General features: G+C 36.9%; 1 protein-coding gene across 1 annotated transcript in view; it reads left to right on the top strand.

The window, feature by feature from the left end:
- Positions 1–15,320, top strand: part of RTTN (rotatin) — a 112,846-nt gene that overhangs the window by 12,951 nt on the left and 84,575 nt on the right. The window contains exons 9-13 of the mRNA XM_081098054.1: positions 47–228; positions 2,496–2,611; positions 8,238–8,408; positions 12,794–13,006; positions 14,480–14,592. Of these exons, the coding sequence (XP_080954180.1) occupies positions 47–228; positions 2,496–2,611; positions 8,238–8,408; positions 12,794–13,006; positions 14,480–14,592 (795 nt within the window). The remainder of the gene's footprint in view (positions 1–46; positions 229–2,495; positions 2,612–8,237; positions 8,409–12,793; positions 13,007–14,479; positions 14,593–15,320) is intronic.

The following is a 15,320-nucleotide window of genomic DNA, read 5'->3' as shown; positions in this document are numbered from 1 at the left end:
GTGTGGGCCGTCTCCTTATTCAGGGATTGTCCTGTTTGTTTCACAGCGGGAGTAGCAGTCATGCGCTCGTGAACTCCAGGATTTCTGTCCCCTCACCTCTGGATGTGGCACACATCGACCTGCCCGAGCTGGAATCGGAAGATATGCTGCAGCTGCAGTTCCAGCAGCTCAGCCTTCCCCAGTTCTGTGTCTGCCTCCTGGAGTCCACAGTGCCTCTCTTGAGAACAGGTCTGTTGTTTGTGAAATCATAGTTCTTCTTATGTAACCTGTGATTGTTTTGACTGTTTTCTGGTATTCTTATTTTTCTTTTTTTCATTTTCTGTCTATGCTGGGACCTTTAGAATCTGCATTTATTGGGGAACAAATTCCTAAGAAAATATGGCCTTTCTTATTTCTCAATGAAATGTGGTGCCATGGAGTATCACCTTCCATCTGTGGCTGTTTGTGCACAGGCTTCACTCTGTGTGGCTGCTTTAAATGTGATCACTGAGAAATCCATGCATCTGCAGTCATTTAGAGAGGGTGAGCCGTACGAATAGGCCAGAATAAAAAAATCTCTGGCTCTTGCTTCCTAGGAACTTTTTGATTTGCTCTCAGTTCATTCTTTTTACTCGGTGGTTACTTCAGCTATGAGCATGTTAGAAACACACCTACAACGGGATTCTTACCTTTGCAATAATTTTTCCCAAAATAAAAAACCCAGACAAATAACAAAACTAAAACAACCCCAAACATTTAATATTTTCTTTCCAAGGTACTAGGTAAAGTTGCAAAGGTGTATTGTAATATACACTGGAATGCAGTTGTAATGTTAGTGACGAGTGATAGAAAGATACCAAAGTGGTGAGTGGCGGATAGCCTAGCAATCAAACAACAGTTACTGCGAGTTGAGCTGCTTGGTTTCATGTGCATTATTTCATGCTCTCCTCAAATCAGCCCACTTTATTCTTCCATTGTGGTAGTTACTGCTTCTATCCCCATGTTACAAATCAGGAGTCGTTCAGAAACTTATCCGAGGTCAAACAGCTAAGAACAGACTTGATCCAAGGTTCTTTTGAAAGCAAAGTCCACTCTCTGAAGCACTTTGCATTTTGAAGGTAAAGAAAGATTTGGAAGCAATAATGATTTTTATTCTCTAAATCTATACATTTTCAGTAATTGATAAACGTGTTGAGATATCAATAGAAGATTAATAAGTGTTGCCTTTTTTTCATTTATACTGGCTGAGTAAAGGACGTATCACATGCTAATGGTTCTTTAAGTCCTGTGGCTACTTTTTGCCTACTTGAGTGTGATGGGGAGCAAAGTAGGAGGTAGGTATTGTTTGGAAAGCATTAACATTTTTATTTTATCCTGAGGAAAACTGTACACCTAATTTCTGATGGAGTGACTTTGCTTCCGGGGGTTAGGATACATAGTAATTCAGGTACCAATAATGTGGTGAAGGAAAATCTGAACTTGGCATTATAAAGTATATATGTTTGTCTTCATGGTGTACTGAGAAGAACAGTTTTAGATTTAATGATTTTGCATTTAACCTTTCCTTAATTTGCTGTAAAAAGTCAGATTGATAATTATAAAGCTGTATCTTGGTACATAAAATTTTCTAAATGTTCTTTTGCCCTTTTGTGGTAAATTATTGCATAATTTATAATTGTTCAATATCATAAGAGATTTCTAAAAGAACTTTCTCAAGTTGTTCTGATGAAACGATTAATCTAGACCCTAATGATCTGGTAGTTTACTTTTATTCATTAGAAATTGACCTTTGGTATGTGGACAGGAAGGCTGAGGAATGTCCGCCTCACTTAGAATTGTGGATTGTGGCATTCCTTTGTTATTATGGCTGTATGGAGAAGGACATTACGCTGGTGGGTGTGGCTCCAATGGCACAGTTCCTTTGGGAATATTTTTAGAGTTTATTAGTAATGTGAGCATAGGCTTGAGAACCTATTTTAGATAGAACTTCTTCAAGTTTCTTCAGCTAATGCCAGCATGGACATTTATACTTCAGTTACTCCAGTCCAAGCTTAGCTTCCCAGGCAGCTTCTGTGCAGGAAATACAGTTTTATGATGAGGCTTAAGCCTTCTGGTACTAATCCTTAGAAAATCCTTAGAAGGTGTTTTCTAAACTGTCCTGGTGCTTTGTCACATGTTCCATGTGACATGGATGGTCTCTGAATTTGAAAAATTAGTTGAATCTGTCTCACAATACTTGTAGTTAAATTACTGCTATGCTCTTCTTGAGTATCTTTCCCACTATGAGCACATTTGATTCGTTGTAGTTAAATAGCATATGATTAGAAGAGAAGTCTTTAATGGTGGTTGTCGATTGTGGCTTCCCTGTTTATCTCTTTCAACAGTTCTAAAAGCATATAAGATATTAAAGAGAAACAGGAATTTGGGGGCATGACTAGAAGATTGAGCAATACGGCATTCAGCTATTGATTTGAAAGTTAACTTTTTTCTTCCCTTTCTCCTGGCTGTTTTTCTAGGTAGCAGACAGATGATAATAAGAGTTCTGGAATTGCTTGCGGAGGATTTGATACTTATTGGTGAAGCAATTTCAGTAGATATCTGGGACGACAACAGTCTTTTTGCTATAGATATGGTGAGAATCAGTTATTTCTTTGGGATTTGGGTAGTAGCATTTTATTTTATTTTAGTCCTTTAAAGCTGGCATCATTGTCTCATTAGGCTTTGAATTTCTTTCTTTTAGACACAGCAGTCCAGGCTTATTTTGTGCATAGTCTGGAACAGGCCATTTCTCCAGAGATTCTGGTTTCTTTTAATGGAGGAGTATATATCAAGACCAAAACAAGCCATTAGGGCTGCTTTTTGCACATTTTTTATCATTTTTTTCATGAGGGTGTGTGAATATATGTATGTGGGTCTTAACAGCTTTAATAAAGTATAATTAACATAGAATAAGCTGCACATGTTTCTTAAAGTTTGTTGCTGCATTTTGACATATGGATACACCCATGATATTGATTAGCTTGCATTTTTTAGAATTTTATATGAATGTATTCTTTATATGAATTTATATGAATGTTTGTATGCTTTTTTTTAGTCTCTTTTTCCCCCCTTTGGTTTGATTACTTTGAGTTATAGCCATATTGTTGCATTTATTAATTAATTTTATTATTGGGTGCTTTGTTTTTTGCTATTTGTATTTTAGTAGGGAAAATATTTTTGGAAAATATGGCATTACATTTTATTTTCTTTGAAAGAAATCTGTTGGATAAGTAATATTTTGCATGAGCAATCAATACATATACAAGAGCCTTAAAAATGTTATATTGTAATATAATGTTTAAGACATCTATGAACTACCAGAGTGTTTCCATGTAATTATAAATTATATCCTTTTTTACATTTCAATGTCATTAATCATCTGTCATTTTATATTATTTACTAGAGGCCCAGTGCACAAAATTCGTGCACGGTGTGTGTGTGTGTGCGCGCGTGCGCGCGCACGCGTGCCTTAGCCCAGTCTGCACCCTCTCCAATCTGGAACCCCTCGAGAGATGTCCTACTGCCCTCTCACAATACAGGACTGCTGGCTCCAAACCACTCGTCTGTGTGCCCCTAACCACTCTGCCTGCCAGCCTGATTGATGCCTAAGTGCTCCCCTGCCGGTCCAATTGCCCCTAACTGTTCTCCCCTGTAGGCCTGGTTCCCCCCAAGGAATCCCCCCGCAGGCCTGGTCACCCCTAACTGCTCTCCCTTGTAGGCCTGGTCGCCCCCAACTGCCCTGCCCTGCAGGCCTGGTTCCCCCCTGCCCCCAACTGCCCTCCCTTGCAGGCCTGGTCCCCCGCCAACTGCCCTCCCCTGCAGGCCTGGTCCCCTCCAGCTGCCCTCTCCTGTTGGCCTGGTCCCCCCCAACTGCCCTCCCCTGAAGGCCTGGTTACCCCCAACTGCCCTCCCCTGCAGGCCATCTTGTGTCCACATGGGGGTGGCCATCTTGTGTGTTGGAGTGATGGTCAATTTGCATATTACTCTTTTATTAGATAGGATTTTGCTGTTATCAGATAATCTTGTTTATCTTGAAGAAGTATGTTCTGTATTTTAATGTAAATTGTAACAGCCTTTTTTATTGCATTGTCAGAGAAGTGGAAGCAAAATTTATTATAAAAATATATATTGATTCATAGTTATGAAAGTTTTTTTCTCTTTATGTTGTTTTGACTTAGGCCTGTGTTTTATTAAACTTTACTATGTGCTGCCTGAAATCCTTGTGAATAGAGGTTAGAACATGAAAAAACAACAACAAAATACTGATGTTTACTTAATATCAATACCCATTTGTAAAACTCCAAAACCTTCTTTTAAAAACAAAAATTTATTGAAAAGAGAAACAAATATTTTACAATTGGTATAATATACTGTTCAAATCCTTCAATTACTTTATTTATGAAATAGGGATGATAGTTCTTAATCTTAGTTTTTCTTTAGTACTTAAGGTTACCATACTACTTTGTAGTACTTTTAGAAGATTTTCACAGATTGAAGGATTTCAACAAGTGAGTTTTTCCTTAGATGTGTGAAGACTGCTTTATCAGTTGCTTCTTAAATTAACTTAAATTTTGTTGGCCAGAACATTTATCTGTAAAAGTTAGTCATTCACTTTTAACTTTTGGCTGCTAGTCTTTTATGATTCAGTGAATTATTTTTACTTTAAAGGTTAAATCTGTTATATAAGTGCCAGTTGGTATGTTAGAAATGTTCAATAAAACAGTATTGTTTGAAATCATATTTGATCTACTTGTTTAAAAGAATAAATGCCTCAGGAAAAATCTCAGTACCTTGGCTATCTATAATAATAAAAGTGTAATATGCTAATTAGACTAGACAGCTGAACCACCTTCTGGAAGTCCTTCCGGACGAAGCCAGGGCTGCGAGGGCCGAGCCCCTTGCACGAATTTCGTGCATCGGGCCTCTGGTATATTAATAAAAATAAACAATTAAGTAGAATTACTTAATGTTCTACTTTTGCCAAGTTTAAAAAGAAAGATAGAAGAAGTGTTTTTGTTGACTCATTAAAGGAACAAAATAATAGATGTGTTGTTACCAATTCAGAAATTAAATACCTGAGGAATTAAATCTCTAGAACTTTCCCAATAGTGTTAATAGCAGTCATGTCTAGAACTCCCATTACTCAGGTTGTATGCATAGCAAAAAAAAATCTCCACAGTTGAATATTTTTTAGTTCGCTTGAAGTAAATAAAGAAAAACTATTTTTATTGAAATTATTATATTTTGTTAAATAAAAAATTCATTGATAAGCACAGTAAAAGTTAGGTTGACCTGAAGTGTGCCGTCTCTTTGCTTCCCTGTGAAGCCAAGTCTGTTTCCTTATTCACAGGGTAAGTTAGGTCCAGGGAGAAAGGAGCTTCACTTCCTGCCACATAACCCCAGATGGCGGGTTCTTTTCATTTTTGCCTTCTCTGTCATCCCAATTCCACTGAAAACAGTCTTTTCTCTTTCTCTACGATTCATTGCTTCTAAATTTCTACCAGACCTGCTGTGAGCTGGTAACTTAGATGCCTGGGCTTGTGGGAAGACTTGATGATTGGAGGTCAATTGGGCTGAAAGGGTTGAGAGCGAGCTTCATACCCAGTGAGGACTCCCTGCAGGGAGATGGATGAGACTGGATTTGTAACTGGGTTAGTGGGATCTCTAGCTTGCATTCACCTTCCCTGCTGTTGCCCTAGTGAGAGACAGTTATTTTAGTTCACCAGACATTTCTGATTGCCTGTCATAGGCTAGGCACTGCAGTACAAGATGAATGAGTGGCAGCTTTCACTCTGGTAGGACGTAGATACATTTATTGTGACACTAGTAAAATGGAAGGAAGCATAGATGAACAATAGCTAAATAAAGATCCATTAGGCATACTGCTTACTAGATGATATTTAACCACACTGTGTTTATGAGGCCATTTAATCATCATGACCCTATAAGGTAGATATCCATTTATAGATGAGAAAATGGAGGCACAGTTTCTTTTTCAAGGTCAGTTCTATGTTTTATTGCCAAGGGTGCTTTGAAAACACTGCCATCCTGGGATTTCAGGAAGGGTTTCTTGTAAATTGTGACTGAACTGAGTCTTGAGCACAATTAAGACTTGGCTAAGCAAATGAAGGTAGGCTGTTTTACCTGGTGAGGGAAGAGAATGGCTGTTTGGTGGTAAAGGGTGGGGCTAGAGGGGCAATGCAAGTTACTATGGGAGGTGGAAATGGCACAAGAGGCTGGGGGCCTGCTGAGGCTCTGCTTTCTGCTGGTGCTGCGTGGAGTGGCAGTCATTCTGAAGGTAGGTGAGCTGCCCTTCAGAGGGGAAGTGCCTGGTGAGGGCTGCACTTGCTATAGTGATCGGCTGCAGTGTGGGAGGGAGAGGGGTGTGAGGCTGGAAGCATATGGGGGACATCCTGTGCCAGTCCCCATTTCAGATGCTTTACGGAGTTCACAATCTGTTTCATGATGTGCAGAGACTGAGAAATCTTGTTTGTACTATAAATTCTGTTTCATTGGGAATATTTAGAATATTATGCTAATCGGATATTTTAATTCTGTACCTTCTTTTGTAAAAGCTGTGAATATCTTCTGAAAACTGCCCACCCCCCCATCAACTACTTCACAGGTTTTTAAACATTGTTTTAGCTCAACAAATTAAAACTGGACCAGTTACTATTTTTCAATCCTCTTTTCTTAAAAAAGCTAAAAAGAAACCACTTTTATTTGGCTTAGAAAAAATGCTGGAAATTGTGAAAATCCAAGACTGATTCATAGTACTTCCTTTTTGTACTATTTTGGGCAGCACTCAATTCATCATTAGAATAAGGAAAGTTATTTGGAACAATTTCACAAGTAAATAGACTTCTGATAAAAGCCCTCAGATACTGAGATATTAAATATGTTAATTGATTTACTAGTAAATTATAAATTACCAAAGTTAATCTTGAATAACAGAGATATGTTGTAGGAATATACAAGTATTATTTTAATAGAGAAGTGTGTGAAAGAATTGCCGGCTAATGTGATAAGACTGTCACTATGTTTCTGAGTTGTTTTCTCTAGACCAGTAGTTATTAATATAATGGCTCCTCCTTTATTTTTTTAAAATTTATTTTATTGCTTAAAGTATTACAAATAGGCTCTTACATTTTTTGTTTTGTTTTGTTTTGTAAGCTTTGCCCTCATTTTGGTTTAAATATTACTTTCAGTTTTATTTCTTTGGAATCAGAGAATATAGCCTTAAATATACATATATTGAAGTTTTCTTTGTGATTAAGTAAATGGTTAGTCTTTGTCAATGTCCTTTGGAAGCTTGGGGAATTGTATTCTTTGCGATGTTCAAAGTTTATATCTACTTATTTTATTAATTAGGCTCAAATAGACTGAGTGAAAACCTGTAAAATCCATCTTCATGTCAGTAACAGGTTGTACTTGATGTTATATGTTATTCAGACTCATTCATATTGGGTCTTTACTATTAATTTTGCATTTCATCAACAGGCAACGACCCCCTTTACCCAACCCTTTTTTGTCCTGAATTATTAAATTATTAATTACTTATATTTTATATATTTTGTTAATTTTTCATTACACATTTAATTTTTTTTTTTTTTAACAGACTTATAGTGACAAAGCCACACACCACCAGCTCAGGCTATATGCCAGCACCTTCTCCCCACCACAATTGGGGTGTTTTGTTTTTTTTAAAATATATTTTATTGATTTTTCACACAGAGGAAGGGAGAGGGATAGAGAGTTAGAAACATCGATGAGAGAGAAACATCGATCAGCTGCCTCCTGCACGCCCCCCACTGGGGATGTGCCCGCAACCAAGGTACATGCCCTTGACCGGAATCGAACCTGGGACCCTTCAGTCCACAGGCCGACGCTCTTTCCACTGAGCCAAACCAGTCAGGGCCACATTTAATTTTTAACTTTTTGTTAGAAGTCATCAAAGTAAATGCTAACAAAAAAAACAAAAAACAACCCCCCCCCCAAAAAAACAACAACAACAACAAAGTAAATGCTGAAAAAATAGTTTTTTAAAAATGTAGGTGTGTTTATCATTCTTTGTTAGCAGGTATTGGCTCTTATCGAGAGGAATAATTGCTTTTTGTTCATTTTTGTTATTTAATGATAATGTTTTCAATTGTCCTCTGACATTTGCATACTGACCCCCAAGTTGGTTATTTTCCCGTTTTGTGTTTAAATGTTTGTAGAAAGAGAAGCTGCTCGCAGTGCTGGGGTCCCTGGGAGAAACCATGTGCTACCATCAAAGTAGCATCGGTGTGGAGCACACAGAGGCAGTTCGCAGGCTCCACAGAATGGCCTTTGTCAGCATCTCACTGTTTGCAGCTCGGCTGCTGCAGATGCTACTCCCTGTTGAAAAGGTAAGGCAGGGAGTGGTGCTCCCCTGTACTTTACTGACTATTACATACACACATTATAAATCCCTTCTGATCATTCCACGGTGTACAAAGGGGAAATGTGGGAACAGATGAATGGCTAACATTTTGACAAATCATTTGATAGAAAAAAACATTCATTCTGTAAAGTTTCTTTTTTTCTTTTTTTTAAGAACTTTAAAAAATGATGGTGTAACATGTTTAGACATGTACACAGTTCAATGTATTTTTACTTAGTGAATGTATCGGTGTTTAAAAAGTGACACCCCTAGAATGTGAAAAGAACATTACTGGAGCTTCAGAGGTCCCTTCCCATCCATTACCTCTCCTTCTTCCCCAAGCCTAAACTCCTTCTTTTTGATTTCTGTCACCATAGATCACTTTGTGTGTTTTTAAACATTATACTAATGAGATTATAAAGTTTGTACTCAATAGTTTCTTTTATTCATCAGTGTTACTGCATGTAGCAGTTGCTTGTTAATTTTTATTGCAAAATATGACTGTTATGTTAAAGGTGATTTTAATAGTTGTACATATTTTAAAAATTATTTATTGTCTGTAATTTTAATTGGAGGTTATATCTGAATTTGAATGTTAGTGGTAAAAATCTCAAATGACTCATGCACAAGTGTTTAGCAGTATACTTACTAAAAAAGAAGGGTGCATCCTACTTAAATGAAGGTGCAAGAGAAATTGCTGCAGCTAAAGAACTGTTTCCTGTACCTTCTGTTTCCCTTGTTATAACCATTTGCCCTTTTGTCCCTTAGAATTCTGCAGAGTATATAGTCCAGACTCCGTTTTTTAATACATTACATATGCAACATTGTCAGGTAGTCCTGGAAAACAAGAATAAACATTAAATTATAGACATAGTATTTTGTTTGGGGAAAATAACACCATTTCTGTTAATTTTCATTCATTAATCATGTTTCTGAAGAATTTTTTGCTTTTAATGAGTGATAATTTTTCAAGGCATAAGCATTATAAATTGAAGAGTTCTAGTTATATGAGACTGGAATTGTATTTAAAACATGTGTGTCACTTTACATAATAATCTATATATATAAAAGCCTAAGTGACTGTTACGACCAGACGACCGACCGACGACTGGCCGGTAGCTGTGATGTGCACTGACCACCAGGGGGCAGACACTCACCACAGGAGCTTTTCCCGGTGGTCAGTTCCCTCCCACAGCCAACCTCCCCCTGGCCGGCCAACCTCCTGTGGTTCCTCCCCTGGCTGGCTGGCCCCAATTGGCCACGATTGCCGGCCAGATTGAGTGACCCCACCCATGTACAAATTCGTGTACCGGGCCTCTAGTATGATACAACTGAGAAATTAGTAGTGCAACAATAACTTGCTATTTTTTTAAAAAATCTGATGATCTATTCTTTGTGATTTCTTCTATTCTAAATTTACATCATATTCAATTTTATAGCCTTATTTTTTAATATCTTAATATGTGGCTCTGTATTTCATTTAGAAGTTTTTTTTTAATTGTTTAAAGTATTACATATGTCTCCTTTTTCCCCAATTGACCTCCTCTCTGGCCACGCCCACCTTCCAGGACAAGCCTCCACCACCCCAGTGTTCATGTCCATTGGTTATGCTAATATGCATGCATACAAGTCCTGTGGTTGTTCTCGCCCCCCCTTCCCCCCTCTATCATCTGAGGTTGGACAGTCTGTTCGATGTTTCTTTATCTCTGGATCTATTTTTATTCATCAGTTTGTGTTGTTCATTATATCCCACATATGAGTGAGATCATGTGATATTTATCTTTCTCCGACTGGCTTATTTCGCTTAGCATAATGCTCTCCAGTTCCATCCATGCTGTTGCAAATGGTAAAAGTTCCTTCTTTTTTATAGCAGCATAGTATTCCATTGTGTAGCTGTACCATAGTTTTCTAACCCACTCATCTGCTGATGGACACTTAGGCTGTTTCCAAATCTTAGTTATTGTAAATTGTGCTGCTATGAACATAGGGGTGCATATATCCTTTCTGATTGGTGTTTCTGGTTTCTTGGGATATACTAGTATTCTTAGAAGTGGGATTACTGGGTCAAATGGGAGTTCCATTTTTAACTTTTTGAGGAAACTCCATACTGTCTTCCACAGTGGCTGCACCAGTCTCCATTCCCACCAGCAGTTCACGAGGGTTCCTTTTTCTCCACATCTCCTCCAGTACTTGTTTGTTGATTTGTTCATGATAGCCATTCTGACAGGTGTGAAATGGTACTTCATTGTCGTTTTGATTTGCATCTCTCGGATAATTAGTTACTTTGAGCAGTTTTTCATATGTCTCTTGGCCTTCTGTATATCCTCTTTCATAAAGTGTCTATTTAGGTCCTTAATAACTTGTTATTAAGTATTACAAATGATCAATATATCCATAGGTCGAAGTATTGATGGAAAAACTAATTATCAGTTGTATTATATAGGTTATTTATTGCTTTTTTATTATACTTTTTTCATCTGTGTGCTTATTTGGGCAGGATTCAGTTAATACAGAAATCAATAATTTGTTTTATTTTGACTTACTTTAGTGTTAGAAAAATGAAAAGCCAATTCTCCGGTCTTTTTGAAGATAGTTATTTTTTATTTATTTGGTTTTGTTTTTAAAAATATATTTTATTGATTTTTTACAGAGAGAAAGGGAGAGAGATAGAGAGTTAGAAACATCGATCAGCTGCCTCCTGCACATCTCCTACTGGGGATGTGCCCGCAACCCAGGTACATGCCCTTGACCGGAATCGAACCTGGGACCTTTCAGTCCGCAGGCTGACGCTCTATCCACTGAGCCAAACCGGTTTCGGCTGATTTTGTTTTTAAAGGCAAATTAATACCTGTAATCTTTGATAGCTCTTCTAAATATATTTAAAACTTGGAAGTTCATTAAAATAGTTAATATGGTCACTGAAGAGATTATAATCAAAGTATTGATTTATAGATGTTTGTAATTGCTTTGATTGAGATCTAAACAAAAATGCTACTTCAGTGCTATTAAATTTCTCCTTCAGTTTATTTAAAGACAAGGTTATGCTGCCCTCTGCCTGTTGCTAGCCCACCAAAAATGGAAGTAGAATTTGGACTCTGAAACTTTCTATCTCATGAAGTTACCAGTTCACTCTTTGCTTCCTTCTCCTCTGATTATTAGCTTCATAAGGGCAGAGGTTCTGTTCTACATCCTATAGTGTTTCCAGACTGCAGTGGTGTCTGCCATGCAGCAGGGGCACAGAAGTATTTGCGGAGTGAGGGACTAGTAGGTGATAAGGTAATTTAGTGGCTTTCTCTTTTTCCCCCACTAGGACAGTTCTTCACAGAATAATGAAATTTTGCTTGACTTCCCAATAGCTGTTGTCTTAATAGTCCGGTTTTATTTTTATGCTTAGTAACCTAAACATTCAATCCCTATTGTTTCTGATATTTAGTTGATAACTTTGATTTAAAGGCATTGTTTAGCTGATTCAGCTCTTAATTTTAGACTTTCAGGTGGATAATGATTATCTTTAAAATAGGTTACCTATGAAATAAATCACGTCCAAACTTTCTTTAATAAAGACAGCATTTCAGCCGTAACAGTGAGCTCTGCCCAATATTGAATTTTTAACTCTTTTTATTTTCTTAATTGATGCATAAAATCCTATCATGAAGTTAGAATTATTAAAAAAACAAACAAGACTTTCAGTTTAAATAATTGATTTAAGCTTATAAAACACATTGATATTCCATTTGGGGCCTGTTGACTTTGTACTAGTTAAGGATCAGTTTTCTGTGAGTGTTCTAGAACTGTTTTAAATATTTTGTTGAATTTTCCCTCCCCCCTCAATACAAACAAAACCAAATAAAAACCAGTTTCTGTTTAAGGCAGTCTTTAGTTATACTTGGTTTAGTGTTATTCAAAGCAGCGTGTACTTACTGAGCCCTGGGGTATGTGCTCAGGTATGGTGGCAAAGTGTTCTTGTTTTCAGGAGTTTATTGCATTTTTTTTTTGTGTGTGTGATTTGTGTGCACATTTACAAAATACTTAGAGGAAGAGGCCTCATGCCTTAAGTTCAGTAGCAAAGGTAGACACAAGATGCTGGGCCCAGGGGAGCATAATTCTGAGTGTTGGGGTGGGGAAGAAAGAGGTATCCTGTATCCCAGGCTTGGGAAAGAGTTGAAAATTGGACTTGAGATATTCTGGGCATAGGAAAATTGTATTGAATAAAGCCATACAGAGAGATGGTGTTTTGGGGAATAGAGGTTTCTTTAGAAAAGCAGAGACTTTGAGATAGAGAATACTTAGAAAGTTGAACTACATTTATATTTTGCTATGTTTATCTAAAATTGTTTTTTTAATTAACATTTTTTTTTTCCATTTATCAAGGCAAGCCACTTTTTACCAGAGTCTATGTCAGCAGCATTGTTTCTAGTTTCATTGGACATGCCTATTTCTTTGGAATACCCGACCATTCACGAAGCTGCTGTGGCCTATTTGGAACAGCTGAATTCTGAAAACTACAGCATTTATAAACGAGCTGCAGAGGCCGTTTATTCCATTGAGTGTGCCTGTAACTTCCTGTCTGATGTTGGGAAGGAGGTAAAAAGCTTTATTAATATCTCTTTTAAATTCCTTTGATAAAATATTTAGAAAGTGTAACCTATACTTTTCAAATTGATGGACATATAATAGTTGAATTGTTAGACATAGGATACATTGTTAGTGAATGGGTCAGTTATCAGAATAAAGTAAGGATATGGCTTGTATAAAAGTAAGATGAAGACTTTAGATTAATGAATGGTGTATATAATGAAACCAGTAGTATGAAGAAAATGAGTAATTATTCTCATTTATCTCTGAGCAGGCTTAAACTTATAAGTGCCTCTTTGAAGTGGCATAGTGTGTATGAAGAGTAACACAACATAAACAGAATTATAAGGATCATTTTAGTGCTTACTTGGAGACACATTTTTTCTTTAATATTTATAGACCCTTATTTATTCACACAAAGAGCCTGATATTGTTATTAAATAAAGTCATGAACTAGATTGTAAGGCATAGGCTGCCTTTAGGTACGATGTTGTAGCAATAATTATGTATTGTTCCTTATTCCTTTTAGAGATACTATTAGGATATTCTTTAGAATGTGATCAGTGAAAGGGTTGAGTCTTAGGGTAAACATTGACTATAATAATTGTTTATTGCCTGAAAATATTAAATTGGGTCCTAAAGATCTTAAAAATTGGGACAAAAACTTTTATTTTTGCCCTTACAGTAGAGTCTGTCTGAAGGTTATATTTCTAATTTTCCTTTATTTATCCATTATCGTTTTTTTTTTTTTTAAATATTTTATTGATTTCTTACAGAGAGGAAGGGAGAGGGACAGAGAGTTAGAAACATCAATGAGAGAGAAACATTGATCAGCTGCCTCCTGCACACCCCCCACTGGGGACGTGCCCGCAACCAAGGTACATGCCCTTGACCGGAATCGAACCTGGGACCCTTCCGTCCACAGGCCGACGCTTTATCCACTGAGCCAAACCGGTCAGGGCTATCCATTATCGTTTTTTACCCTCTTCTTTTTGCCATATCTTGATTCCTCTGGTTTCTTGTTTCTTCCATGATAGAAGTTTGAATTGTCTTTAAGTTGAATTATTTCTGTAGCTTTTTGCATTGTCAAGTTAACCACACTTGTATTGATTGCTCTCATGTTTTCAGAACTGGTCAGGATTCTAGAAGGGGGAGGTGGATTATAAGAACATGAGCCCTGCCTTGAGCTACAGTTAGCAGGGACATAGGACTACAAACAAGTAGTCAGAGGACCAGGCCACTCAATTACAAGTTTAAGCCTGCTCAGAGATAAATAATACACAGTCTCATGTGGCAAGTGTAGGGATTCTCCCACATTTTTCTTCCTGGACTGACATTTTAGATGGTTGTTGAGAAAATGGACTTAAGTAAATGTAAGGAATCTCAGGGTCTCTGAATAATCTAATTTCTTAAAGCTGCTTAGATAGCTGTGGAGAATTTTGTATATGAATTTGACATTGTTTTTTTTTTTGTTTTTTTCAGGGAGAGAAGAATCTTTTAGAATTAGTGGAGATGGCAGACCATGCCTTGCATAGCTTTTCCTATCATTATCATTTACCTCTAATAGAGGAAATCATCAACCTTTGTTCAAAGATGTAATATTTTCTTTCTTAATATGATTATATTATAGGACATTGTGTGTGTATGTGTGCATGTGCATGGTGTGTGCATGCATATGTGTGAAGTTAGGAGCAGTGAAAATGAAATTGGTCTTAAATATTGTTATTTTTTAGTTTAAATTGCTTTTACATGTGTCTGACCTTTGAACTGTATATGAACTGTATTAAGACAGTTTACTGTTTTATTCAAGAGCAAACTTTAAAATGCCATGCTACAACCTAAGTGAATTATCCTTGGATTTTACACTTTTTAAAGAAATAATTTTTATTTTTCCATTGATTTTTAGAGAGAGTGGAGAGGAGAGACACAGAGAGAGAAACTTAGATTGGTTGCCTCAACTGAGGTACATACCCTTGACCAGAATCGAACCCAGGACCCTTCAGTCCATGGTCCACGGTTCTATCCACTGAGCAAAACCAGCTGGGGCTATACATTTCTTTTGGTATCCATTCAAACCAGGTATTTCATTTGGCATCAGGTCCTTTGGGTTTATCCATGTGACAAATGGAAGGATTTCCTTTTTCTTTTAAGGCTGAGTAATATTTTATTGTATATATACAGCTATTTTCTTTATTCATTCATTGATAGATGGACACTAGAGTTATTTCCAAAAATTGACTATTGTGAATAGTGTTGGAATGAACATGAGAGTACAGATATCTTTTCAAGATATTGATTTAATTTTCTTTAAATATATATACCT

Source organism: Myotis nattereri (genome assembly GCF_964212035.1).
Source record: "Myotis nattereri genome assembly, chromosome: 8".
NCBI classification, from domain to species: Eukaryota; Metazoa; Chordata; class Mammalia; order Chiroptera; family Vespertilionidae; genus Myotis; species Myotis nattereri.
This window is presented reverse-complemented; position numbering and strand designations above follow the sequence as displayed.